This window comes from Bubalus kerabau, chromosome 23, assembly GCF_029407905.1.
Source record: "Bubalus kerabau isolate K-KA32 ecotype Philippines breed swamp buffalo chromosome 23, PCC_UOA_SB_1v2, whole genome shotgun sequence".
NCBI lineage: Eukaryota > Metazoa > Chordata > Mammalia > Artiodactyla > Bovidae > Bubalus > Bubalus kerabau.
The window spans coordinates 34,184,669-34,210,665 of NC_073646.1; the positions used below are offsets into that span (position 1 = coordinate 34,184,669).

At 56.7% G+C, this 25,997-nt stretch overlaps 1 protein-coding gene across 2 annotated transcripts; it reads right to left on the minus strand.

The window, feature by feature from the left end:
* LIMK1 (LIM domain kinase 1) lies at positions 1 to 25,997 on the minus strand. 2 transcript variants are annotated; one of them, XM_055562148.1, is made up of 16 exons: positions 25,743 to 25,997; positions 23,946 to 24,042; positions 16,647 to 16,785; positions 16,268 to 16,377; positions 14,503 to 14,709; positions 8,305 to 8,410; positions 8,039 to 8,205; positions 6,823 to 7,003; positions 6,216 to 6,302; positions 5,774 to 5,905; positions 5,357 to 5,416; positions 4,967 to 5,032; positions 4,436 to 4,592; positions 1,796 to 1,851; positions 1,413 to 1,570; positions 1 to 1,302 (listed from the first exon to the last, which is right to left on the minus strand). In XM_055562148.1, the coding sequence occupies exons 1-16, from the start codon at positions 25,795 to 25,797 to the stop codon at positions 1,140 to 1,142; spliced, it is 1,941 nt and encodes a 646-aa protein (XP_055418123.1). In that variant the 5' UTR covers positions 25,798 to 25,997; the 3' UTR covers positions 1 to 1,139. The 2 variants fall into 2 exon arrangements, with proteins under 2 accessions (XP_055418123.1, XP_055418122.1); XM_055562147.1 differs by having other exon boundaries at positions 6,823 to 7,006.

Sequence of the window (25,997 nt, forward strand, 5' to 3'; positions counted from 1 at the left end):
GGAGTACGGAATTTATTTTATTATTCTGAGTCTGGGCTTTGTTCCTTAGACGTCCCCATTCCTGGATGGAGATGACTCTTGTCACCTCCCTGAGTCATAGTCCCAAGGGCCTGTGTTTGATTGTTTTCCAGGTTCAAAGTGCACTGAGAAGGCTTCACAGTTTTAATACTTCCTAGATGCTCAACTGAGGCAAAGTGACAAAATGGCCCCCCCACCCCCACCCGCCGAAAAAAAATAAAACCCCAAGCCCCCGGCAGCTGCTGCTGCAGCCGTTATGAAAAAATAATACAAACTCTTCTTAAAAAATAGATTACACAGAAAGAACCCAGAGGACAGAGGGGTGTGGGGAGGGGCAGGGGCTGCTTCAGCCACTGGCAAGGAGCCTGGGGAGAGGCCTGGAGGGGGTGCTGAGATGAACTTCAGGGGGCTGGGAGGCTGGGGGACTCTGCCCAACCACCCTCTGTGGCGTCCCCCAGCACCTCTGGCCCCCGGACCACGGCTCCCCTCCCCCTCCAGGGACCCTCCCTTCACCCTGAGGCCTGGTACCTGCTTCCCACTAAAGTGGCTTCAATAAAGAAAGGAAAAGACCCAAAGCGAGTCAGGGCTGCTGTCTGGCCCCCGGGACTTCCGCCCCATGGGAGCAGACCTCTCTCCCTTTGGGGGTTTGGATAATTATCTATACCTGCTGCTACTGAGACAACCCCCTGGGGGGCTGACGGGCCCCAGACTCCCTGTCTGCTCCTGGGAACACACATGATGGGCCACGGTCGGGGGGTGTGGCCTGTCCTCCAGCCCAGCCTCGGAGGAGCTGCAGACAGCGGAGTGTGCGTGGGGGTGGGCTGGGGGGCAGGTGCGGGACAGGGCGCAGCTCACATGGGCCCTCCAGCTCATGCAAGGACAGGCGGGAGGGGGCGGCCCCACCAAGACAGAGGTAAGGCAGGGTGAGGTGATGGTGTGTGTGAGGCCAGACCAGCTCTGGGGCCGGGGGCAGAGATGGGGCAAGGCAGGACCTGGCGCGGGGGAGGGTCTGGGTGCCCGCCGCCCCGGTGAGGGCGCCACACCCAGGCCGCCTCCTGTAGAGGAATCCGGTGCTGGGCAGATTCCATGGAGGCGGACAGGGGCAGCCGGGGGCGCTGGGCTCAGTCAGGGACCTCAGGGTGGGCGGGCAGTCCGCTCTCGCCACGCCGGTAGGTCTCCCAGAAGCCCCTGTCCAGCTGCTCCAGCTGGGGGCCCAGCGGCAGGTGGCCAGCCAAGTGCATGTGGAGGGTCTCCAGCCACTGCTCCAGCTTCACGAAGGAGGGCCTGGGTGGGGGTGGGGGGTGGGAGACAGGAGGTGGGGGCATGGTGGGTTCTGGCTCTGCTCGGGAACCCCCCCCACCCACACCCCGCCCTAAGCCCCGCATCCCGCTCACCTCTTCTCGGGGTCCAGGTCACAGCAGCGCACGGTAATGGGGAAGAAGCTCGGGGGGCAGTTTGGGGGGCAGTAGCGGTCCAGGAAGCCTCGCACGTTGAGGCCGAAATCCATGGTGCGTGGCAGGTAGTCTGGGTCAGCGTTCACTCGCCCAATGATCTGTCCAGAGGAGGCCCGGCAGTTACCTGGGGGGCCCTGGGGCTGGGTGCCACCCAGATGGATTTGAGGGTGGGTCTGGCACCCATCTGATCACGGGGATGCAGGCAGTGGCGGGCAGCCCGTCCCCACAGCCTCCCTGGCCTGGGACCCCGTAGGGCTCCAGCCTGCAGCTCAGAATGTGTTGGGAGGGGGCTGGAGCCGGCTGCCACCCGCCCCTGGGCCTACCTCACACAGGACGATCCCGAACGAGAACACATCCACCTTCTCATCGTAGCTGCGGCCTGGATGGAGAGACTACGGTTGGCAGGTGCACAGGGCTGGGGGTGCCAGCTGGCGAGGGGGCCAGGCCGGGGACTGCCCACTGGGGGATGTGCTGACCCGTAGGTGGGGACCAGGAGGCAGATGCTAGCAGCCTCCGCAGGATCAGGCCCTGGGCTCTGACCTTACCTGGGCCCACCCAGGCTGAGCCAGCCTGCTCGGGGGGGAGGGGTGGCTGGTGGCTGATTAGTAGGGGGAGTCAGGGTGAAAGCCCTGGGCAAGGGGTTCCAGGTCCAGCTCAGTCACTAACCAACTCTGTGACTCTGGGCATGTCATGGACCCTGTGGTGACCCTGAGAGATAACTGTGTCAGACCCTCAGAGCCTGTTTGTGCTACTGTTTTGGAAAGATAAAGAATTGATTTGAAGATACGATTCTAGATCCTGAGATGAGACCATCCTAGATTATCTGGGCAGGTTCTAAATGCCCTCCTGCATGTGTACTCACTCAACTGTGTCCAACTTTTGTGACCCTTTAGACTACAGCCTGCTGGACTCCTCTGTCCGTGGGGTTTTTCAGGCAAGCATACTGGAGTGGGATGCCATGCCCTCCTCCAGGGGATCTGCCCGACCCAGGGACTGAACCCGAGTCTTTTGCATCTCCTGCAGTGCAGGCAGATTCTTTACCACTGAGCCAGCATGGAAGCCCCAAAATGCCATCCTAACTGTCTTTATAAGAGAGACTGAAAAGGAGAAGATACAGGAGGAGGCAGCCACGTGGAAACAGAGGCAGAGATTGGGCCGATGTGGCCACAAGCCCGGAATGCCAGGGTCAGAGCTTAGAGAGAGCAAGGAATGGACTCTCCCTTGAAATCCCTGGAGGGAGCAAGGCTCTACTGGATTTCAGACTTCTGCTGTGAGCACTCAGTTTGTGCCCATGTTACAGCAGCCTCAGGGACTGATACAGACTCTCTGAGCCTCGGCCTGCCTTATCTGTAAAATGGGAACAATACCGTCTGCCTAATAATGCTACAGATAATCAGGACAACCACTCTCACTGAATCCTGACTAGTTAACAAATCTTACCCAATCTTCATACCACTTCTTAAAGATAGGGACTCTTTTTGTTTGTTTATTTATTTTATTATTTTTCTTTTCTTCAAGAGAGGGACTATTAACCCCACTTTACAAGGGCTTCCCTGATGGCTCAGATGGTTAAGAATCTACCTGCAATGCAGGAGACCTGGGTTCGATTCTTGGGTCGGGAAGATATCCTGGAGAGGGAAATGGCTACCCACTCCAGTATTCCTGCCTGGGAAATTCCATAAACAGAGGAGGCTGGTGGGCTACAGTCCATGGGGTTGAAGATTCAGACATGACTGAGCAACTAATGCTAACACTTTCACTTTCTTTCACTTTACCAGTTATGTTATTAGGGTGTGGGTTATATTATCTTTGATCAGAGTTGGTGTTAAGGTGACCCCGAGTCTGCCTGTCCTGACCCTGTGTTTGCATGTCCCCTGCCTGTGGATGGACTTTATCACCCCCAGTCTGGGCACACATGGGATCACTGTGTGACAGGCCTGAAAAAACAAATGGGGTGGGAGAAGGGGGCTCTGTGGGAGGCCTAATAATGGTCCTGAGAGACCCTAGACCCTGTCCAGGGACCGCCTGCTCCTTGGACCCTTGGACCCTGAATGTGCTGCCTTTTACGGGACTTTGCAGGTATCACTCAGTTAAGGATCTTGCGATGGAGAGATGATCTTGGGTTAGTTGGCTGAGCCCTCTGATCACAAAGGTCCTTGTGAGGGAGAATGGAGAGTCAGGGTCAGGGTAAGAGGGGTGACGGTGGATACGGGTGTCGGAAAGAAGAGACTGCGTGCGCTGCTGGCCTTGCTGGAGGAGGAGCCAGGAGCCAAGGAGTGAGGCCGCCTCTGCAAACTGGAAAAGGGAAGGAAACAGATCCTTCCCGCTCGAGCCTCGAGAAGGAACGCAGTCCTGCTGACACTGGACTTTAGCTCAGCGAGCCTGATACTGGACTCCTGACCTCCAGAACTATAGGATAATCTGTGTGTGCAGTTTTAAATTTTTTGGGTGAACCTCATGACATGTAGGGCTTCCCTGGTGGCTCAGATGGTAAGGAATCCACCTGCGATGTGGAAGACCGGGTTTGCTCCCTGGGTTGGGGAGATCCCCTGGAGGAGGAAATGGCTACCCACTCCAGTATTCTTGCCTGGAGAATTCCATGGACAGAGGAGAATTTCATGACAGTGGGCTACAGTCAGTCCTTGGGGTCACAAAGAGTCAGACATGACTGAGTGACTAACATTTTCACTTGTCACTTTCAGTGGGCTCATACTTCTCTGACCAGGGATCAAACCTGTGCCCCTCTGCATTGGAAGCATGGAGTCCTAACCACTGGACCGCCCGGGAAGTCCCTAGGATGATTTGTGTTTTTTAAGCCAAGTTGTGATAATCTGTTGCAGCAGCAAAAGGAAACTTATGTTAGGACTCGAGGAGGAGGAAGAGGCGCCGGGACCTCTGCCTCCTGCAGTTCCGCCTGGGACCATGCGGCCCCAGGGATGTGCCCTGCGGGGCCCCCGACTCACCGTTGATCATCTCGGGCGCCATCCAGTAGGGGTTGCCCACCACCGTGTACCGCTTTTTCCGGTCTGGCTTCTTGAGGCTCCGCAGGTCCTCGGGCTGCGTCTTCTCGTCCACCATGAGCCGCGCCAGCCCGAAGTCGGCCACCACCACGTTCTTGTTCTGGGGAGATGGGGAAGCAGGGCCGCGCTGAGACACGCTCCCGCCACCACCTGCCCACTCCCTCCTCTGCCTTCTGGGGGCAGCCTGTGGTCTCTCCATCACTGCCCCCTAGACCCCGGGCTGCCTGCTCCCACTGCCTCCCAATGAAGTATATCTCCCTGCCCCAAATCTCTTTCAGTAAACCTCCCCTGATTGCCCCAGCCCCATATCCAGGCCCTCCTCCGGGCCCAGAGCCGCTGATGCAGCCTGGTGTGGCCCGTGGCCACACTGTGGGCCGTTCTCTGTGACGGTTACCCTCCCAGCAGACCCCCAACCTCCTAGGAGTATGGTGGGTGGCGGTCCCGCTGGCCCCTCCTGCAGCCCTGGCTGCTCACCTCACGAACCAGGCAGTTGTGGGAGTTGAGGTCCCGGTGGATGATGTTCATGGAGTGGAGGTAGGCCTGAGGGTAGAGGGGCGTGGAGATGAGGGGGCAGCCGTGCTGAGGGACCCCAGCCTCAAGGATGACCCGTCATCCTCCGGAAGACTCCCAGCTTCCCTCCCACTGGGTTCCCTCTGTCCTCTCTTGAAGCTTCCTATGGAATTTAGGAGAATGGTAGAGAATTTTTTTGGCAGGGGTCGGGTGGCGGGGAACTGCAAAGCAAGGCAGGTTCCTTGACCAGGAATCAGACCCATGTCCCCTGCAGTGGAAGCATGGATTCTTAACCACTGGACCGTCAGCGAAGTCCCCCACTCCGTGCCGCCCCTGAAATCAGAGCCTACTCACCATCCCAGAAGCAATGTCCTTGGCAAAGCTCACCCTCTGACTCCAGGGGTACTGGCTGTCCTGGGGGTGGGGGTGAGGGGGGAGAAAGTCCAGGATGAGCCAACAGGGCCACAGGGACAGGACAGTGGGCAAGAAAAGCAGGAGGGGGTGAGTGTCCTGTAGGGGCTGATGACCACCCCCTCAGTCTCTACGATACCCACAACTGTCCCCTCCAAGGGGTGTGGGTGAACAATTCCAAACAATTTCCTGACAGAGCGGCTTTGAGATCAGAGGCTGATCCCCAGTGAAGAGCCTGGGAGACTGGGGCCCAGGGAGGAGGCACTGGGTCCAGGGTCCCTCGGTGGGAGTGGCTGGGACTGGATGCAGGTAGGGGTGGGGGTGGGGAGGGGGGAGGGCGTGGTTCCGCCCTGCACTCACCATGCTCTTGATAATGCCCCGGAGTGTGCCACCCTTGATGTACTCGGTGATGAAGTTGAGCCTCTTGTCCTTGTAGAGCACCCCGATGAACTTGAGCACGTTTGGGTGCTCCAGGCATCGCATGACCTTCACCTGGGGAGTGGGGTGCAAACAGGCTGCGCCCCCATCTTCTCCCGCCACTGTCCCACCAGAAGCCGCCATGGACAGTTCTGAAGGAGGGGGAGTCTCCACACCCCACCCCCTCACTGGGGGTTCCTGCCTTACCTGCTGCCGCCCTGCCCTTTGCTTGGGCTGTCCCCACCCCCAGGGATGTCCCTGCCCCTCTCGCCCTCCTGGCAGAGTCTGTCTTCTTTCGATGAGGGCTTGAGTATCACTTCCTCCCGGAGCCCTTTGCCACCCACCCCCTCTCGATGGGCAAGGGTGGGGCAGGCCCCTCACCCACCTCCTTGAGGAACGTCCGCTGGGTCTCCTCGTCAAAGCGGATCAGCTCCTTCATCACCATCACCTCGCCTGTCTCTCGGTGCGTCACCTGCATGGGGACACGCAGGGCATGGGTTCTGCTCCAGGCCGCCCTGCAGGAGGCCCACCCCACCCCACCCCAGGCAGATGGACACACGGGGCCGGGGGCTGAGGCCTAGCTGGTGGACATGGCAACCTGACTGGTGCCTTTTCTATAAACCTGAACCTTCTAGGCTAGTCACTGCCAGAGAACATCAGAGGCAGGAGAGGGCTGGTCGTGAGAGTGTGAAGGGGGTGAGCGGCCCACATTGGGCTGAGTAGGGGGGCCTGGGGGAGGAAGCCTTCAGGGTCAGTCTGGGCTGCCCTCTCATCCCGACTCTGAGAAGCCACTGTCCTACGACCTCCTTCACGCAGTCTACCTATATACGGTAGCTAGCTCGAGGGGGTCCAGGGGGAGGCAAGCCCTGGCCAGGGAGCCTGGAAGCCAGATGCCTTTCCACTGTGGCTTCCTGGGGACACTAGTGGGAAGAGGGTGGAGAGCCAACAGGTCACCCCCAGGTGGTCCCCTCCCTTCCTGGCGTGCCCCATACCTTGATGGCCTGGCCAAAGCAGCCCTTGCCCAACACCTCCCCATGGATGAGATCCGAAGGCCGAAAGATGCGGTGCGGCCGGCAGACCACACGGAGGGACTCGGAGCGACCCAGGTCCTTGAGCTGGGAGGCCGGGGAGCCCAGCGAGCTGGCGCCCGGGGACCTGTCGATGCTGCAGCTCCTTCTGGGGAGACACACCAGTGCCAGGTGCCACCGGTATCAGGTGGGCCCCTGGCCGAGGGCCCCTTGGCGGAGGCCAGGCCTTGGCCCTGCCCCTTCCCCCAGCCTGCCATGCCCCACCGATGCCAGTCCATGTAAATCGCCCGTAGTCAGGAAGGGTGGGACCGGGCAGCTCTCCAGGGACCATCATGAGAGCCCTGCCCTGCCCTGATGAGAGCACTCCGTGCCCTGTCTGGCTTGGACTTCCCGTTCAGGAAGGAATGTTTGCCCTTGGCATTCTCTGCCTGACGACCCTGGATCAGATGCTTTGTCTCCCAGCATTTGAGTCCTGGCCCCGAGGTGCAGAGGCGGAGGACCTGCGCAGGACGCCCCTAGGCGGCCCTGCAGGGTGACCTGAGCTCCAAACGGGGGAGGAGGAGACACAGGCCTTCAAGGTCACTGCTTCCTAGTGTAAGGCTGTCACCCCAGGTGTCCCCCTGACCAGGAGTCCTGAGCAGGCCCCAGAGTGAGTGGCATGAGGACCAGGCTGTCTCTGGGCTTCTTTGCACCCTTCACCTCTCTTTAAGAGGTGCCCCTGGCCCCTCCAGCCTGGACCACATCACAGCCCTCGGGCTGTCTCTGGTCCTGAGCACCTTCTCGCAAAGGGGACCAGAGTGGTCTCTGTGGGATGCATCACTGTGCTGTGAGACCCTGGCCACCAGCTGCCGCCTCGGAGCCCACCTCTCAACACACACCAGACGCCACAGCATCCTGAGCGCCAGGCCAGCGGCTCCTTGAAGCCAGGGCTCTGGTCCACCCCGGGAGCCCTCTCACCCCCGGCTAAGGGCGCCGCTTCCCCATTTCCTCCTTCTCATTCCCCTTCTTCTTCCCAGCTCCCTGCACCCCTTGCTGGTGTGTTCTTTTTTTTTGCAGGGCTGACTTTTCTATCAGACTGTGAGCAACTGGAGGGCAGGGACCACCCCTCCCCACCCCGACTGAGGCCCAGTGTCAGTGAAAGTAACAAGATACAGAGCATCACGGTGCAGGGCTGACTTACAGCACAGGCTTCTGCCGGCCGGAGCTGCCCACCTCCCCGATGGGCGTGTGAGCCGGGGAGCCCAGGGGGCTGGGCTCAGACCCCGGCCCATGGCCCAGGCTGTCATGGGGGTCATGCTCCAGAGTCAGCTGGAGCAGGCGGCTGGTTTCCTGGATCAGCAGATCAATCTGGGGAGAGCAGGCACGTGGACAGGTGAGTCTCAGGTGGTGGCGAGCAGGCACGAAGGCACCACCTCCAACCCCGCTTGCCAGACTTGGGACCCGCACCTCGTCCAGGGGCACGTTCCGGATGGGGGTGCCATTGATTTCCAGGATCCGGTCCCCGACATGGATGGAATTCTTCACATCCGGGCTCATGCAGCCTGGGTCCACTCTGTGGGCACAGGGCAGTGGTCAGACCCCTGCCTGCCCCAGGAAGCCAAGGCCAAGGGGATCAGGTCAGGAGTGTGGGGGCAAACCATGCTGTCTTGTGTGACTGGTGGGTGGCAGTTGTCCAGAACACCGAAGTCTGGGTAGTGGGAAGAGTTCTACATTAATTGCAACGCCTGCCATGGGTGGTGGAAAGTGCCATGCCCCGAGGTATCTGCCCTGCTATACGAGATGCTCAGGCTTCCCTGGTGGCTCAGATGGTAAAAAACCCACCTGCCAATGCAGGAGATGCAGGTTAGATCCCTGGGTTGGGAAGATCCCCTGGAGAAGGAAATGGCTACCCACTTCAGTGTTCCTGCCTGGAAAGTTCCAGGGACAGAGGAGCTGGCAGGCTACAGTCCATGGGGTCGCAGAAAAGTTGGACACAACTTAGTGGCTGAACAGCAACAGCAGCAACAATGAGATGCTCGGGGGCTCCTGTTCAACAGAGCATTGTCTCTGCTACGGAGGGCAGACTTCTCCTTCCAACTGCCTGTGATGCTTGGAGCAGACGAGTGTCAAAGAGGCCTAAGAGGGTCTGGACCTACTGGCTTCCTGCCTGACCCCCAAACATGCCCTGCAAAACGAGCCTAAGGCTCCCACTCCTCCGAGATTGGCAGGAAGGGGTAAGCAGCCTTCCCTGAACCACAGCTACGGGTGAGGTGGGGCTGGTGACTTCCATTAGCTGGCCACGAGCTAAGTCACAGATGGCCAACTTGCCACACTCCTTTGCTTCTTTTAACTCCTCCTGAGTGTTAATGATCTGATTTCATTTTGTCCTCATTAAAGCTTTTCAAGGAATGTTTATCTCTGCCTTGAGATGCGGAAGGGCTGGGGCAGAGGGATACGGTTGTGGCGGTGGGCAGGACAGAAAGGAGACAGAGCTTTAAGACAAACAGAGTCTTAGCAAGTTTTCAATTATTGAGAGTATATTCTCACGTGGGGGAGAAGCGCTTCCTTACACAGGGAGGTCAGGTAAGAAATGAAGCAGGAAGAACAGAGCTCGAAACATCATCCTTTGTAACCACCACAGCAGGATCTGCCATAGGGAAGGCTTATCATGAAGGCAAGAGCCACTTAGTGAAAGGTGGTTGGGGACAGGATATTTACAGACTCAAATCTCACAGACGACTCACTGGTTACACTGCAAAGGGGGAAAAAAAATCCTTTACAGCAGAGACAGTAGACTGCACTTTAACCAAATAATCGAAGCGGGCATCCCCAGTGAAGGGTGCACTTTATACCTCCTGTGTCTACCACTAAGATGCACGGAGGAGGAGAGAGCATCAGTCACGCGGGCAAAATGCACGACCCAAATCTAGGGAAAAGGAACCCGAGTGCGGGGCAGGGGGCATCCTCCTCAACGACTGACTTGGACTCTTCACGGATGTCAAGGGCATAAAGGACAATGGAAGGCGGAGGCACTGGCACAGGTTAAAAGAAGCTGAAGACACTTGAGGACAGCATCCTGACGGCTGGCAAAATCCGAGTTCGGGGTTGTATACTGGATAAAAGTATTATATTGATGGTAAATTTCCTAACTCTCATATAGTTGCACTATAGGACACAGTGGGTAATTACATAAAGAGAATTTATGCTTTTATTTTCAGGAGAATGTCTGAAGTATTTGAGGAAAAGATGAGTCAATGGTGCCTATAGTTTACTCTCAAATGATTCAGTAAATAACAGCAATATGTGCACATGTGTGTATGAACATATACAAATAAATATATATATATATGTTGATACACTGACACCTAGATATACATAGACGAAAACACACACATATCTCAAACGTGACAAAAAGTTAAAAATGATGAACCTAGGTAAAGGATGTACATGTACACAACTAAGTCACTTTAGTTGTGTCTGACTCTTTGCAACCCCCTGGACTCTAGCCCCCCAGGATCCTCTCTACAGGACTCTCCAGGCAAGAATCCTGGAGTGGGTTGCCATGCTCTCCTCCCAGGGATGCTCCTGACCCTGTGATTGAACCCACATGCCTTATGTCTGCTGCATTGGCAGGTGGGTTCTTTACCACTAGCGCCATCTGGGAAGCCCGAAAGGGTGAATAGGTATTCAATACACTTATTATTTGAGCAATTTTTCTGTAAATTTGGTATTTTTCAAGATAAAAAAATTTTAAATCGTGACTATATTTTCACAGAGACTTCTTGTGGATCAGTTCAGTTCAGTTTAGTCACTCAGTCGCGTCTGACTCTTTGCGACCCCACGGACTGCAGCATGCCAGGCTTCCCTGTCCATCACCAACTCCGGGAGTTGACTCAAACTCATGTCTATTGAGTCAGTAATGCCATCCAACCATCTCATACTCTGTCGGCTCCTTCTCCTCCTGCCTTCAATCTTTCTCAGCGTCAGGGTCTTTTCCAATGAATCAGTTCTTCGCATCAGGTGGCCAAAGTACTGCAGTTTCAGCTTCAGCATCAGTCCTTCCAATGAATATTCAGGATTGATTTCCTTTAGGATGGACTGTTTGGATCTCCTTGCAGTCCAAGGGACTCTCAAGAGTTTTCTCCAACATCACAGTTCAAAAGCAACAATTTTTTGGCGCTCAGCTTTCTTTATAGTCCAACTCTCACATCCATACATGACCACTGGAAAAACCATAGCTTTGACTAGACAAACCTTTGTTGGCAAAGTAATGTCTCTGCTTTTTAATATGCTATCTAGGTTGGTCATAACTTTTCTTCCAAATATATTTCCTGAACTGCCCTGATAGTCCAGTGGTTAGGACTCTGCACTTCCACTGTGGGGGGGCCTGGGTTCAGTCCCTGATCAGGGAACTTGGATCCCGCAACCGCACGGCTTGGCCGAAAAACCAATAAGAAAGCGTGTATATATATATTTCTTAGACTCTCCGTCTCCCTTGCCTCAGTCTCCTGCTCAAGTAGCGGGGAGGCTGGGGCAAAGAAATTTAACTTCCCTTTCAATGCTGCTATAAACAAAATACACATAAACAAAATAAAAAGTGGCCAGCTAAGACTCTTCAAACAAACAGTTCAATCTGGCCAGCAGCCTTTGGGCAAGCTGGGCTGCTTTTGAGAAGGGTGTGGCCCCTCGCAGACTGCTGGGAAAGCAGACGTTGGCTGGAAAGAATGCTCGCCCAGTGAGGGAGGCAGGGAGGAGGTGTCATTGACTCTCTGTTCCTAAAATTCTGCCTTGCTGTCAGGGTCCAGCTGGTCTGGGAGTTTCCCTGTCTCTCACCAGTCTGTCTGCTCACTTGTGTGCGGAAGGCAGCTGCTGGCCTGGCTGATGCTCCAGATGGGGCTGGAAACACAGCATCAAGTCCAGCCTCCTCCTCTCCCCCGCTACCCTCTCCGCTCCCGCCCCAACCATCTTCACTTCTTGCCAGGCACTGGCCTGGTACCCAACAGGTGTGTGAGAACTGTTCACTGACTCCCAAGGAAGGAACGGTTCACTGACTCCAAGGGGTTAGTTGTCCTACACTCAGACAACTATTTCTCAAGGGTCCATGAAGGCCCAGGAGAAATATTAGAAGGCTCCAAGGTATCTGACTCCCTCATGGTTTAGACAAAGACTACAAAGCTCAGAGAAGGCAATGGCACCCCGCTCCAGTATTCTTGCCTGGAAAATCCCATGGATGGAGGAACCTGGAAGGCTGCAGTCCATGGGGTCACTAAGAGTCGGACATGACTGAGTGACTTCACTTTCACTTTTCACTTTCATGCATTGGAGAAGGAAATGGCAACCCACTCCAGTGTTCTTGCCTGGAGAATCCCAGGGACGGGGGAGCCTGGTGGGCTGCTGTCTATGGGGTCGCACAGAGTTGGACATGACTGAAGTGACTTAGCAGTAGCAGCAGCAGCACGAAGCTCAGAGAGGACAAGGAAGCAGCTCAGTGTCACACAGCGTATGAACCACTGGCTTGGCCCCTTAACTTTCATTTCTTCTTGCATCTCAGGCCTTTTCTACATCCTTTAGAATTTTCTTTAGGGATGATCTGCGGGTATCAAATCCTGTTTTGTCTGCTTTAACACATCTTTATTTCACCTTCATTCCTTTTTTTAATTTTTAATTGATTTATCTGTTTGTTGTTTTTTGGAGCTGGGCTAGGTCTTCGTTGCAGTGCTGGCTTCTCTGTAGCTGCAGCGCGTGGGGGCTACGTGTTGCAGTGCGCGGGTTTCTCATCGTGGAGCACGGGTTTCAGGCGCCTGGGCTCAGCAGCTGTGGCTCCCAGGCTCCAGAGCACAGTCTCAATAGTTAATGTGCACAGACTTAGTTGCTCCACAGCATGTGGGATCTTCCCAGATCAGGGATTGAACCCATGTCTCCTGCATTGGCAGGCCGATTCTTTACCACTCGGCCACCAGGGAAGCCCCTTACCTTCACCCTTGAAGGACATTTTCATCAAGTATAGAATTCTGTTTTGTCTTTTTAAAATTATCTGGCTGCGCCAGGTCTTAGTTGCGGCATGCAGGATTTCTAGTTGCCTGACCAGGGATCGAACCCGAGCCCAGTGCAATGGAAGCTTGGAGTCTCAACCACCAGAACACAGTCAGGTCTTTTTTTGAAGGAAAATTTGTTTCTTCCCTATGGCTACTTTTAAGATATATATTTTTTGGCCTTTGTGTTGTAGTTTCACTAGGTGGGGTGGTCCATGGGTAGATTTCTTATTTTTCTGTTTGGGATTTACCGGGTTTGAGTTTGTGGATTGACATCTTTTATCCCCTCTGGGAAGTTCTCAGCTGTTAAGTACTGCCTCTCTCCCATTCTCTCTTCTGGGATTCTAGATAGATAATTAGATCCACTCACTCTGTCCTCTCTTTCTCTACTTTCTTAGTCTCACTACTTTCTTAAGCCTCTCTACTTTCTTAGTACATCTTAGCCTTTCTTTCTCTACTTTCATCTCGTGTTTCTGCTTCTCACTTCAGCTGTTTAAAACCCTGCTCTAATGCTAAACCTGTATTTCACTTCTAGAGGTGCTATTTGGTTCTTTTCCAAATTCATTTGTTCTTTACTCACTTTTCCCAAGCATCTCTTACTTATTAAAATGCATGGAGTAAACAGAAAATGAACACACATGGAGTGTGCGTATTTTACATGGTCTCTGATAATCTTGCTCTCTGCAGTTTCTGTAGGTCTGCTTCTGCCCCGTTGCTCTCTGCAGTTTCTGTAGGTCTGCTTCTGCCCCATTGCTGCCGTCAGCTTGCGCTCACAGTGCCTTGTTGCCACACGTGCTCTGTGGTTTTTGACTGAACGGCTCCTATTCCTTGGGACACTCATCTCAGGAAATTCTCTGAAGCCTGGAGGTGGGTCCCACCTGCATCTGCTTCTGTCAGGGCCTAGGGACATTCCCAGTGGAGAAGTACTTTAAACTTTTACAACTTCTCCTGGAGGCTTTTTGAACCACCCAGGCTTGTCAATTTGGTTGGCAAACTCAAGTGTTTGAATTCTCAGGGGAGATTCCCTCTCCCCTTCTGTTCAGGTTCAAATCAGTTTATTTTCCAGTTCTGGGAAGGAGGGGTGGAAATCGCTGGTGGAAGGCATGGTTTATTTCTTGTTTTTCCTCACCTTGAGAGCACTTTGTGGTGGGGGGGGAGGTGGGGGGGGGTCCCAACTTTATGGAGCAGGGATAAGTGTTCTCTTATTAGACTCACTTTCCTAGAGCTAGTCACTTGGGCTTTGAGAGATGCTCAGCCACAAGAAGACTTCAAAAGTGAAACTTAATCCCCCCCCCATTTAGATTTGCCCTCAAGGTATGGCTGCCTTCCATGCTCTGCTGACACCCTCAGGCTCCCTTCTTCACCTGTTCCTGGCCTGGTTACTTCTCTTTCTTGTTTGGTCATGCAGTAAGTAAAGAGAACATTTTAAATATTATATCTGGCAATTGTTACAGATTTTTTCTCTTGGAGGAATGACTGGATCAGACAGCTGGTATACCAGGTTGTTGGAGCTGGGCTCCATCTGGGCTCACACTTACCCGTTCTCAGTCCCCGCCCCAGAGTCGGCCTGCCCATCTAAGGCATCCGTGCCCACAGCCACACCAGCTGCAGCCTTGGCAGCCCAGCCACTCACCCCTGGACGCGGACGGTGTGAGAGTGCTCCGTGCTGCAGCCCGGCAGGCCGTGAGGAGGGTCGATGGAGACCGAGAGGCCACGTTTGCCATGAGCTGAGGCCGGGATGGAGACTAGGGTGACCGTGTGGGGCAGGTGGGAGCCAGGGGAGTCAGGCAGAATCTGCTCGATGACGGGGGTCACCACGGTCTGGTAGTAGCAGTGTCCGCTGCAAGAGCCGCCGGCGGTGGGGACCCAAAGAGTGGGAAGAGAAGTGCGTCAGGGCAGTCAGCAGCATCACCCCCCACAATCCCTCGGTCCCGGGCTCTTTTCTCCTTCCACCTTCGCTTTCCTGCTCCCCATGGGAGGAGGAGGGTCTTGGCTGCTTGGTGGGCTGGGAGCAGGCCCTGCCCCTCTCTGGGGCTCAGTCATTCGGGGTTGTCTACACTGTCAGCTGGCCAGGATGAGGCCTGGGGATAAATCCCATTTGGGAGGAAGTCATTAAAAGTCCATTTGGGGGCCTCAGAAGCCATGCTGCCCTCAAATCCAGCTTTATCAGTGCTGCCACACTGAAGGATTTCTCTGATCTTTGTCCCTGGTTCCTGGGAAAGAGGCTCTAAATCCTCAGAAGAGGAGTGTGTCTTCTTTTTTCATGAGCCCCTCAACCCACACTTGAGCTAATGTTTTTGCATTTGCTTTTATCTGTTTTTCTTTCTTTTTCAAAATTTCTATTTATTTTAATTGGAGACTAATTACTTTACAATATTGTGGTGGTTTTTGCCATACATTCACATGAATCAGCCATGGGTGTACATGTGTTCCCCATCCTGACCCTCCCTCCCACCTCCTTCCCCATCCCATCCCTCAGGGTCGTCCCAGTGCACCAGCCCTGAGCACCCATGCATCGAACCAAAATTTGTATTTATTTTTTGTCTTTTTTTGAGTTAATGTTAATGAGCCGATTCAGGCGGCGGTAGGGGGGGTAGGGGTAGGCTGGTCACCAGAAAGACTGACCATGGGATGAGAGGCTGCCATTCTGATCCAGTCTGACCTCAAGGAGCCCAAGTTCACCCCCATGCCCAGTGATTCGGTCAATGACGCCACATAACGAAACCCCAGTAAAAACCGTGGTGACGCTGGGGAGGACGGCTCACGTGTCCTGATTCTGCGAGCAGCACACGTGGAAGCTCTGCATGCCAGACCTCCCGGACTTGCCCTTTGTGTGTCTCCAGCCGGCTGGTCCTGATCTTAGCTTTTCAGTCTTGCCTCCTTTGTCAAAGATTAATTGACCACAGGTGCATGGGCTTATTTCTGGGTTTTTATCCTGTTCCATTGATCTTATTTCTATTTTTGTGCCAGGACCATACTGTTTGGATGACTGTCACTTTGTAGTATTTGCAGCACAGTGATTGTGCTGCCTCCTGAGCTCTGTGAGCCACTGAGTGAAGCATCAAATCTGAGGGGCCTGTGGGGGTCCCTGAGTCTGCAGTCGGTTGGTCAGAGGTGTGAGTGGCCTGGGGACCCCCGCACTTGGGTCTGGGGTGTGGGCGGTCTTGCTGGGGATGAGTCCTGAGCTTACAGGGGTAGCGCTCACGCTGGTGCCAGAGTTACACAGCAATGATGTCAGGAAGAGAGCTAACGTCCCAGGCTTCCTCCATCTGACTGCGGCGTCTTATTTCCCAGTGGGCTCTGCACTGTCACCATGGCCGCCCTCTTGCAGAAAGGGGAAGGGCCCTGGCGTGGGAGACCTGGGGGCACGCCAGGATCAGGGAGGGGCTGGCGCTCACCAGTACAGCTTGGAGTGCTCCACCAGAGTGTAGGTGTCCCCGTCACCGATGAAGGTTCCGCATGTCAGGCAGATGAAGCATTCGGGGTGGTATTTCAGCTCCCCGGCCACCTGGAAGCAAGTGTTTGTGTGTGTGGGGGGGGGGGCGTGCACACACCTCTGAACCCAGCTCAGAGGTTCCTTCAGCCCCTGTAGCTTCTCCCCTTTGCCTCTTCTCAGAAGGACAGCCCCAAACCAACTTGGGGGCAGAGCTGGCTGGGGAATCAGAAACCCAGTGAAAAGAAGAACAAGAGAGATGATGGGAGAGAGATCTGGGGCAGGGAGTAACGTGTGAACACACACACACACACCCACCAGGTAAGGTTGGGGGGCATACTTACCATGACCAGCCCCTTGGTGATGTGCTCTGAGCATCCGTGGCAAGACTCGCCATAGCGGGCCCAATAGTCCTTCTTGCAGAAGAGCTGCCCATCCTTCTCGTAGTACTGGTGCGAAAGGGAGGCACTGCATTCACAACACCTGGGTGGAAGGGGAGCTGGGACTCAGAGGGGCCCACCCTTTCCCCCCACACCTGGGCCCTGCCAGTCCCCAGGCAGCATTAGAGAAAGGTGTGCTCTCTGGATGGAGGCAGCCTGCTCTGGGCACAGGGCCTGGTGAGTGGACTCAGGGATGGATTTGGTGACCACCCCACTCCCTCTACCATGTTCCCTTGGCCAGAAGCCTTGGTCCTGTGTGCAACCTCAAATCACAACCCCTGCGTCCCCACCACAGCAGTTCTGCACCCAGAGTGTCTGGTCCACCTGCTAGCCCTGGGGTGAGAAGTGCTCCTCATCTGAGGCCCCCATCCCCTGTCGTGCAAGGAAGAAGGCCAAGTGTGGGCAGAAGACTTACTCTTAGGCCCAGGGAAGAACCTGGGAGCCCAGGACTCATGTTGCGGGGGGCACTGGAACAAACTGTGAGCCCCACTCATCTAGTCTAGGCTGCTTCTTCTCCCTTCTTGTCCTCCCATTCCCAGCAATGGGGAGGCTGCTGATGTAAATGGAGGTGACTTTTAGGAGCTGTGAAGACCTATTAAGTGCTCACATCTTCCCATTAAAAAAAAAATTAATTGGAGTATAGTTGTTTTACAACGTTCTACTGGTTTCCGCTGTACAACATGAATCGGCTGTAAGTATACACATATCCCTTCCTTCTCGAGCCTCCCTCCTACCCCCCCATCCACCCCCTAGGTCATCACAGAGCATCGAGCTGAGCTCCCTGTGTTTCGCAGCAGCTTCTACTAGCTATCTGTTTTACACATGGTAGTGTATAAGTGTTAAAGCTGCTCTCTCGCTTCATCCCACCTCTCCTTCCCCGGGTGTGTCCACAGTCTGTTCTCTTCATCTGTGTCTCTATCCTGCCCTGCAAATAGGTTCATCAGTACCATTTTTCTAGATTCCACAGATAAGTGTTAATATATGATATTTGTTTTTTCTTTCTGACTTACTTCATTCTGTATGACAGGCTCACCTTTTGCTTAAATTTACTTAGTCCTCACAGGGTACCATGAGGCAGGCATGGCTATCCCCATTTCTAGAGATGAGGCAGATGAACTTGAGAGGGTCTATTCCACCCAAGGTCATACAGATGGGCAGTGCAGGCCCCACGAAGATGCTCCCAGTTGCACTAAGACACAAGGCAGGAGTTCAGCTCAGTTTCGACCAGTCAGTCAGCTAAGACAAGGAAATCTCCTGGCTTCCTAGACTCCAGCCAGCCCCATGGGTGCTGCCGGTCACAGGAACAGGGTTTGGCATGGGGAGCAGGGAGGCCTGGCTGGTGGAGCCCCTGAAGGGCAGGTGCAGAGAAATGATGTACAGGTTTCCTCCTAGCCACAACTCCACAGGCCAGGAACCAGACCGACATGCCTGGCTTCTTTACGCTCAAGGGTCCTGGTGGGGTGGGGACCAGCAGCCCAGCTAAGCCAGGGTGAACAAATCCAAGAATGGACTCTGAGTGACCGACAGCCCCTCCACCCTGGGCACGAGCCCTGCTGGGTTCGTAGAGCTTGACCCGGGGTCCTGGCGTGCACAGGTATGTCTGAGCTGAGGACATGCCATGCAGAGAACTGCTAGGGAATCCGTCCAGCTCTGCTGCTGTCTGGGTGCTCTGCATGATGTGCCAAAGTCACACACGGATAGAAGGACCAGGCTCAGAGCTCCTGGCTCAGTGCAGGAACAATCTAGGAGAGAGGAGGGCAGGAGAGACTGGGACTGGGTCAGAGAGCCCGTGCCCCAGGCAGCAGGGGAGGCCTCCACTCTATTGTAGCCTGCAGGGTGGCAGGGCTCATTGACTGTGCTCCATAACTGCTCCTGAACTAGGCAACTGGCGAGGAGGTGAGGGGGGTGGGGGGGGGGAGGAGGAGGAGGAGGAGGGAGGGGACAGCAACCAGAGCGCTGATGGGACGCTGTCCCTTTAAGAGGATTCAGCGGGTTCCCTGTTGTCTGGGAGCCTGAAGGGAGGCGCTGGGGACCACAGCTCAGGGCTTTGGGTGGGGTCGGGTGGCAGAAAAGCACAAAATGCCCAGGTTTTGAAACCTCAATGGTGGGCGGGGGGGACAAGGAAAGCTCCTGGAGGCAGCGCTGGGATGTGGGAGGCGGCGCTGCAGCGGAAGCGGCTGGACCAGAGCCATGACGTCATCGGGCGCCCCCGCGGCCCTTCCTGCCCCGACACTCGTGGCCCCTGTGGTGGGTGGACGTCTTACCGCAGGGTGGGCGATGGGCAAGGAACGTACCGAGCCAGGGGGTGGGACGACGCTCCAGGGTGGGGAGGTCCCTAGGGGAAGTCCCTAGCGCAGCCCCCGGCGGGCTCTAACCCAGCGCGGAAGGGAAGGTGGCGGCCTGAGAGCGGGCTCCGCACAGAGGCGGGGCGCTCCCGCCGCGCACCCCGATCCGGGAGTCACTGCGCCCTTCCACCGCGTCACGGGAGTGTCCCCGTGGGAGTCTCCCCCTACTCCGGGCAGCTGGAAGCCCCCTCCCCCGCCCCAGTGGGCGGGACAGCGGCGGTCACCTTCCTCCAGGGCAGAGACTGCTCTTCTGCCGGAGAACTACTCCTTCGCTCACGCACACACACTCAACACTGCAGCAGCCCTGAAGACGCGACTGTTGATTCACTCAAGCGCTGAGACTGCAGTCAGCTCCCCAATAACCACCTCCTCGCAGCCTGCTCCGATGCCCCACCACGGGCTCCCCACGCTGCCTGCATCCCCCCAGCCTTTGCCATTATAACCTGCCGGCTCCCTGAGGTCCCAGGCCAGGCACCTTTAAACGGTGCTCGCCGCTCGCGGAGAACATAAGTGTTTCCGTCAGCTGGAGCAGTTCTCATCCCCCAGCGTCCTCGGGAGTGCTCCCAGGAGCCTGGGGCTCAGCTTCTACCTCGGCCAGGGGACCTCCACCTCAGAGAGCGGACCCAGCCTAGGGTCACACAGAGGCTTGGTAGCCGGCCCCCTGGGGCCTCGGTGGACTCTGCTGATGGCAGGCACACAGGAGCCCCTGACCCTGGGCATCCCCTCATCCCTCAGGGCCCCATCTGGGCAGGAGCCAGAGGAGGCAGGTGGGGCAGGTCATGTCCCTACAAAGGGTGTCCAGAGAGGAACACCCAGGATTCTGTACCCTCCCTGAGAGCAGGCAATGGCAGAGCCAACCTTGGGCAGGAGAGAAGGGCACTGGGGGTGGGGTGGGGTGGAGTGGGGGTGCTGAACAGGCCAGGCTGGGAAACCAGGATGACCCCCTCAAGGAAAGAGCAGTCCCTCCCAGGGGTGCCCTCTACCCAGAATCATATTTCTGGATACCAAGGGTGCAAAAGAGCAGCTGGGGGGCCAGCCTGATGGGAACCTGTACCAGAAGAGCCAGGGGCCGCAGCCTCAGCCTGCTTCCCCCTCGACAGGCAGCCAACAGTGACCAAGGAGTTTCACTTCTCCTGCCCCAGAACCCGGCCTCAGGTGGGTCTGTCCCACCATGGCCTCCGGCCCCAGCCGGCCCCAGCCCTCACACCGCAGGCCCTGCCTGAGGCCTGGGACGGGACAGGAGGGGGGCTTTCCACTTACTTGGCCCTTCTGATGAAGACACGCCGTCTTCTCAGGGGGGAGGCCAGCATCCTGTGCTGCTGCCTATCTCTGGGTCCCCCGGAGGCTGCGGGAAGCGCAGGGGTGGGCCAACAGAGCTGCTTCCCCGTCCCACTCCAGGCACTCAGGATTGGAGGCTGCCAAGGGAGGGGCAAGCGTGGCCACGAGGCAGGGGAGGAGGATGCGGCAGTGTGGGTGCTAGCGGACCTGGTCTTAGCTCAGAACAGGAAGCAGCTGAAGGCCCTACTGCCTGGGCTCTGGTGCAGATGGGGAGGCCTGGCCGCCACCCTGCCCTCAGCCCTGCACATCAGAGAAAGGCACCCTCCACAGCTCGCAGCCTCTTTTTTTTTTTTTTTTTTTGGCCTTGCTGCATAGCTTGTGGAATCTTAGTTCCCTGACCAGGGATCGAACCTGCACCTTCTGCATTGGGAGTGTGTCTGTGTGTGTTCAGTCATATCTGACTTTTTGTGACCCCATGGACTGTTGCCTGCCAGGCTCCTCTGTCCATGGAATTTTCAGGTAAGAATTTCCTGAAATTCTTGCCATTTCCTCCTCCAGGGGGATCTTCCTGAACCAGGGATCGAACCCGTGTCTCTTGCATCTCTTGCCTTGGCAAGTGGATTCTTTACCACTAGCTCCACCTGAGAATCCCTCACTGGGAGTGTGGCATCTGAACCATTGGACTGCCTGGGAAGTCCCCCTCGGCCTCTGCTTTGAAAGGCTCCGGGGACTCTCTGGGGACAGGGAGCAGCTGCTTCTTCTGGTGCTGCCCCCAAGGGAACAGAGGTTGACTTCCACGAACAGTCCATCCTCCTTCCCTGAAAGTCCCCTGAAGGGGTGGGGGGGGGCATCCCAGCCCAGGCTCCAGCCCCCAGTGCCAGCTGCGCACTGAGCTCTCGCCCTCCGGGCCCCACCAGCCTCCAGGGAGATGTTACCAGAGTTACAGCAGCCCTGGGGCTCCTGCACCATGCTTTTCTGAGAACGGACCTCCCGGAGGCAGCAGCTGGGCCAAAGGAAGCCTGGACCACCCTGGGCCTGGCCCCAACCTTCCAGAAGGCTGGAACAGAGAAAGGGGGTGATCCTGCCATGACAGTGACGCCTAGTGCTAACGCCAGAGGCGTTCCGTGGGCCCACAGCAACCCTCCCACCGCAAGGCCTTGAAGCCCAGGGGCTGGCACTTCCAGGGGGCCCAGCAAGCAGTCCCTCCTTTATGAGCTGCTTTCCTGTCATGGGCGGGAGGACTGGTGGCCTTAACCAGGTTTGGGGGCTGTTGGGAGAACCACACAGCGTGGGGCCTGAAATGCTGTAGAAGTCATGGAAGCAGGGGAAGCCACGACTCTTACTGCCTGTGGGCCCCTGCCCCATTGTGGGAGCCTTCCCTGTGGCCCCACCACACCAGGGACAAACCCAATGTGCCCCCTCCCTACTGTCCCCACCTGGGGCCTCCCTCCTCTGCTGGTGAACAGGGCAGGGACCCCTCCCAAGTTGGGTTCCACGCGTCCTGCCCCACTCTGCCCTTCTGTGGCTTCTGCAGGTGCACTCTTGCCCCTTCCCCACGTCTCCCAAGACTCTCCCTCCCTCCCCACCCCACACACAGGGACCCCCAAAATTCTTCCCTTTTTTTCTCTCAGCCTCATCTCAATCCCCTCTGCCGGCCCTTAGTGGGCTGATTTCTCTGATCTCTCCGCCTGGGACTGGTCTCGGATCACCTCGGCCAGCTGTGGGCAGGGCAGGGCCACTCTGGTTAGCCTACTGCTTCTCCAACTCAAAGAGAACAGGGCATGACTCATGGCCAACTTGGCCCCCAGCTCCACCAGACCCAACGGACCACTCGTCTCCTTTGCACCCGGGGGTGCAAAACCAAATGGCTTAGATTAGTGTGCCCCTGCCACTCACCAGCCCCCAGCTCCTCCCTCATGGTCCCTGACTTCTTCAACTCTGCAGTGACTTGGAGTGAGACAGATACAGGTTCGAGTCCCAGCTCCGCTGCTGCAACTTTCGGCAAGTTACTTGATTTCTCCGAGCCTCTGTTTCTAACATGGCAATTGGGCAAATGATGGTACCTCCTACAGTTATGGTGAAGGCCTGAGGACATGACATCACAGGAGTCACTGATGAACAGCGGCTACTATGACTAACTTGCCAAATAGCGTCCCTTTCAGATCTGAAACTCTCTCTGCTCTGAGTCACTGTCCCAGGTCGGGTCTTATGAGCACAGATCCCTGAACCACTGTGACAGTCCCTTCCCTGTCACCTGACCACCATCTGCCCACTGGAATGGCACTTTTCAGTAGCACTTCTGCTCACAACCCTCCCCTGCTTCCTGACACTCTCTGCTGGCTCCCTACTGCCTTCAGAAGCGCCTTATCTTGGCATTCAGGGCCCTTCACACATCAGTCCTAACTTTGCCTTCTCATCACATCCCTCAACTCACTCTGTCCAACCAGATGAGCTGTTCCCATGCCTCAGCTGCTGGCGCTGTCCCCCCTTCCCTGTCTCCGTGCATGTGGTCTTCTCTGCCTGTTCAGAGCCCCGTTCCTCCTTGAAGGCCTCCTTCTGAACACCTGATTGGGAAGCCCAGGACATGGAACCCACCTCACCTCTCCTCTGGGCTCCCCAGCCAATGTTCATTTTACCCCTGCGGCTGTGTGTCTTTGGTCAAGAATTAACCACTCTGTGTCCCAACTAAAGGAGACCACACATATCCAACTATACAGAGTCCTTAAACCAGTGTCCAGCCCTTGCTAAAGTGTGGAAAATATTAGAAATTATTTTTAAAACATAAAAAAAAAAAATCCTTGTTGGCGGCCCCCAGTGCCCAAATTTAACCCTTCGTTCAGCTGGTGGTAGTTGCCCTGACCCCAGCGGGGCCTCCCCAACTTTACCTCCCTTCCTTTTTGGTGCTTTTCTGCCTGAACCCTGCTGGCCACTGACTGGGCCAGGCCCCGTCACCATTCATTCTACCATTCATTCATTCTGCACCTGCTGGACTCTCTGTCTACAATTGCTTCCTACCACACTTCTCCACCTGGGAAATCTCCCATCCTTTGGACCCCAGCTCTGGCCCCACAGGGCTCTCTAAGGCTCTCCCCGGCCCTGTTTCTCAGGATGGTGCTACCAGATTGCTGGGCCACCTCTGCATCCCCACGTGCACCGCCACAACCCTGATCCTACTCTCCTATACTTGGGAGTTGGTGTCCTGGACGGAAGGGACTGGTCTTACTGGTTATGCATCTTTGCAACCAGCCTGGGGCCACGACGGGGGCCCATCTCCTCCCAAGGCCTGCTTGGTCTGCCTCTTCTCCCTGAAGCACCAGCATCCAGAAGGTAAGGGTGGACTACCCTCCACTCCCCTGCCTGCCAAGGTGCCATCAGGCCTTGGGATTATCAGCATAAATGCAGGTCTCTCCTTTTCTCTCTTCAGAGGTCTAGAATGACAAAAAAGAGAGGCCTCCAGGGAGCTTCTAAGCCAGATGCCCCATTTTACAGATGGGAAACTGAGGCCTAGGACCAGAGAGAGATCCCCCTGCCTCTGGCAAGCCTTTTTTCGGGCACCCCAGCCCCCACTAGCCTGCCCTACCTGAAGCAGTCTGCGTGCCAGTCAGCATTCAGGGCCTGGAGGTACTGGCCATCGTAGATCCTCTGGCCGCAGCTCGCACACACGGGCAACTCACTTCCTGCAGGGGTGAGGGGTGGAAAGGGCGTTAGGAACCATACTCAGGAGGGGCCGTCTGCTGTAGGCCTGGCCTGCCTCGCTGGACCCCATGTACACCTCCATAAAGCCCCCTGTACACACACAGAACCCAAGCTGAGCAGTGTCCATGCAGAGCAGGAGACAGAATGAGAGTTGCTGAGACCATGGCTCAGTCTCCAAGCCCCCCTGGGCCTCAATTTCTCTCTATGTAAGCTGAGGAGGAGGTAGCAGAGGTCCACCCCCCAGCAAGAGCATTCTTCAGCTCACGCTCTGGCAGTGTAAATGTGGAAAAAGAAAGCAGCATGATTTAGATGGAAGGCAGTGGCTGACACTCTCGTCACAGCCCCTTCTCCTCTCCTGCCTGCCCAGGAAGAGGAGCTCTTTCTAAGGGCAGAGAGTGTACAGTGCTAAGTTGGTGCGTCCTGTATTAAAGACCCCTGGAAGGCTTGGCTATGCCCTGGCCTCACAAGGGGCCAGGGCCTCAGGGCTGAGCTCCCAGATACGTGCTCCCAGGGAGGTCTGGCACCTCTTTAAGCTGGGCCACTAGGCATGCTTAGTCATCCTTGGGGCCTGGCACCCTCGGAGCAGGGTGGGCCCTGCAAGATCTCCCGGCTTGCCCCTTCCCATTGCACAGATGGGGAGACTGAGCCCTGGACAAGATAAAGCTTGCAAGGTCACCAACCAGGCTCCAAGGCCACAGCCTGCCCCTTCAAGAGGACTCAGGGACCTAGGAGCTTCCGTAAGGTGGCTCCAAGTGGGCCTTCATGGACCTGGGGGGAAGGCAGGGCTGGAGGAGCTGGCAGAGTAGAAGCTTTGTTGGACCAGGTGGGCCTATGAGATGGCTCAGAGGAGGAAACCCAGGAAAGGAGATGCTAGAGAGGGAATCGTGGGGATCTTCCTACCGTAACTGTCCTGCAAACCCAAGCCTTGGACCGTCGTAGTAGGTGAAAGGGGCAGAAGAAAGACTAATCATCCTCCCAATCAAGACTGACAGCAGGCAGTGGGTTTGGTGCAGGGAGGGGGTGGGGTGGGGGCCGCTGCCCACAAGCTTCAGCAGACTCATATCTCTGCTCTGCCCATCCTGCCCCTAGATTCCCAGGCACGCCAACTATGCGGGGGCCAACTGTACAAGGAAACTGAGGCCCAGAAGGTAGCGCCTGGCTCAAGGTCAGAGAGCCGGCCCAGACTTGGGGCTGCGATTCGGACCCAAGGCTGCGGCTTTCCCATCGACTCTTTCTTCTAAGGGCCGGTTAGAGACGCGATAAGGGGTGGCCCAGGGCGAGCCTGGGATGGACACAGCACGCGCGGATGGAGGCCAGGGCCGGGTGGGCTGTGCCCGGGCTTCCTCCGGGGTGGTCGTCGGTCGGAGGATGGGAGAAGGCGGGGATGAAAGGGAGGAGGGGGCTCTCCGCCAGCGAGGGGTGGAGGGAGCATCTCACCGGGGCCGAGGAGGGGAAAACGGGATGGGGATCTTTCCAGGGAGGGGCCTGCGGGCTTCTGAAGGACGAGCTCATCCCGGACGACACAGGGGCGCGGCCTCGCCGCAGACCCGGCCTCCGCGGCGGGCAGGCCCGGCCCCCTCCCCGCGCCCGGCCCCCCTTGCTTCTCCGTCTCCCCCCCAGCGCAGCGTCCCCGCCCGCCCGGCCCCCAGGTCGGCGCCACCGCCGCCCGCATCCAGCGCACCTTCCTCTCCCATACGTTCTTCCCTCCAGGTACAACAAAGTAGCGTCAACCTCATGCACTCGGCGGGGGGCGGGGCCCGGCGGGGCTGGGGCTGGGGGCGGCCCGGGCCCCGCGCGCTCGCCCGCAGCCGCCGCCGCCGCCGGCCAGGGAGGCAGGGGCGGAGAGCGCGGGCCGGGCCAGGCCGGGGTGGGCTCGGGGCTCGCGGCACCGCCGCCGCCGCGTCTCGGATACCGGCTCCGGCAACCGCTCCGCACA

Excerpts from the sequence above, each read along its gene's own strand:
- LIMK1 (XM_055562147.1), bottom strand. The coding sequence starts at position 25,797 with ATGAGGTTGACGCTACTTTGTTGTACCTGGAGGGAAGAACGTATGGGA. Across the intron at positions 16,378-16,646 it reads TCACCAAGGGGCTGGTCATG|GTGGCCGGGGAGCTGAAATA; the intron begins GTAAGTATGCCC and ends ACTTGCTTCCAG. Across the intron at positions 4,593-4,966 it reads ACAACTGCCTGGTTCGTGAG|AACAAGAACGTGGTGGTGGC; the intron begins GTGAGCAGCCAG and ends CCATCTCCCCAG.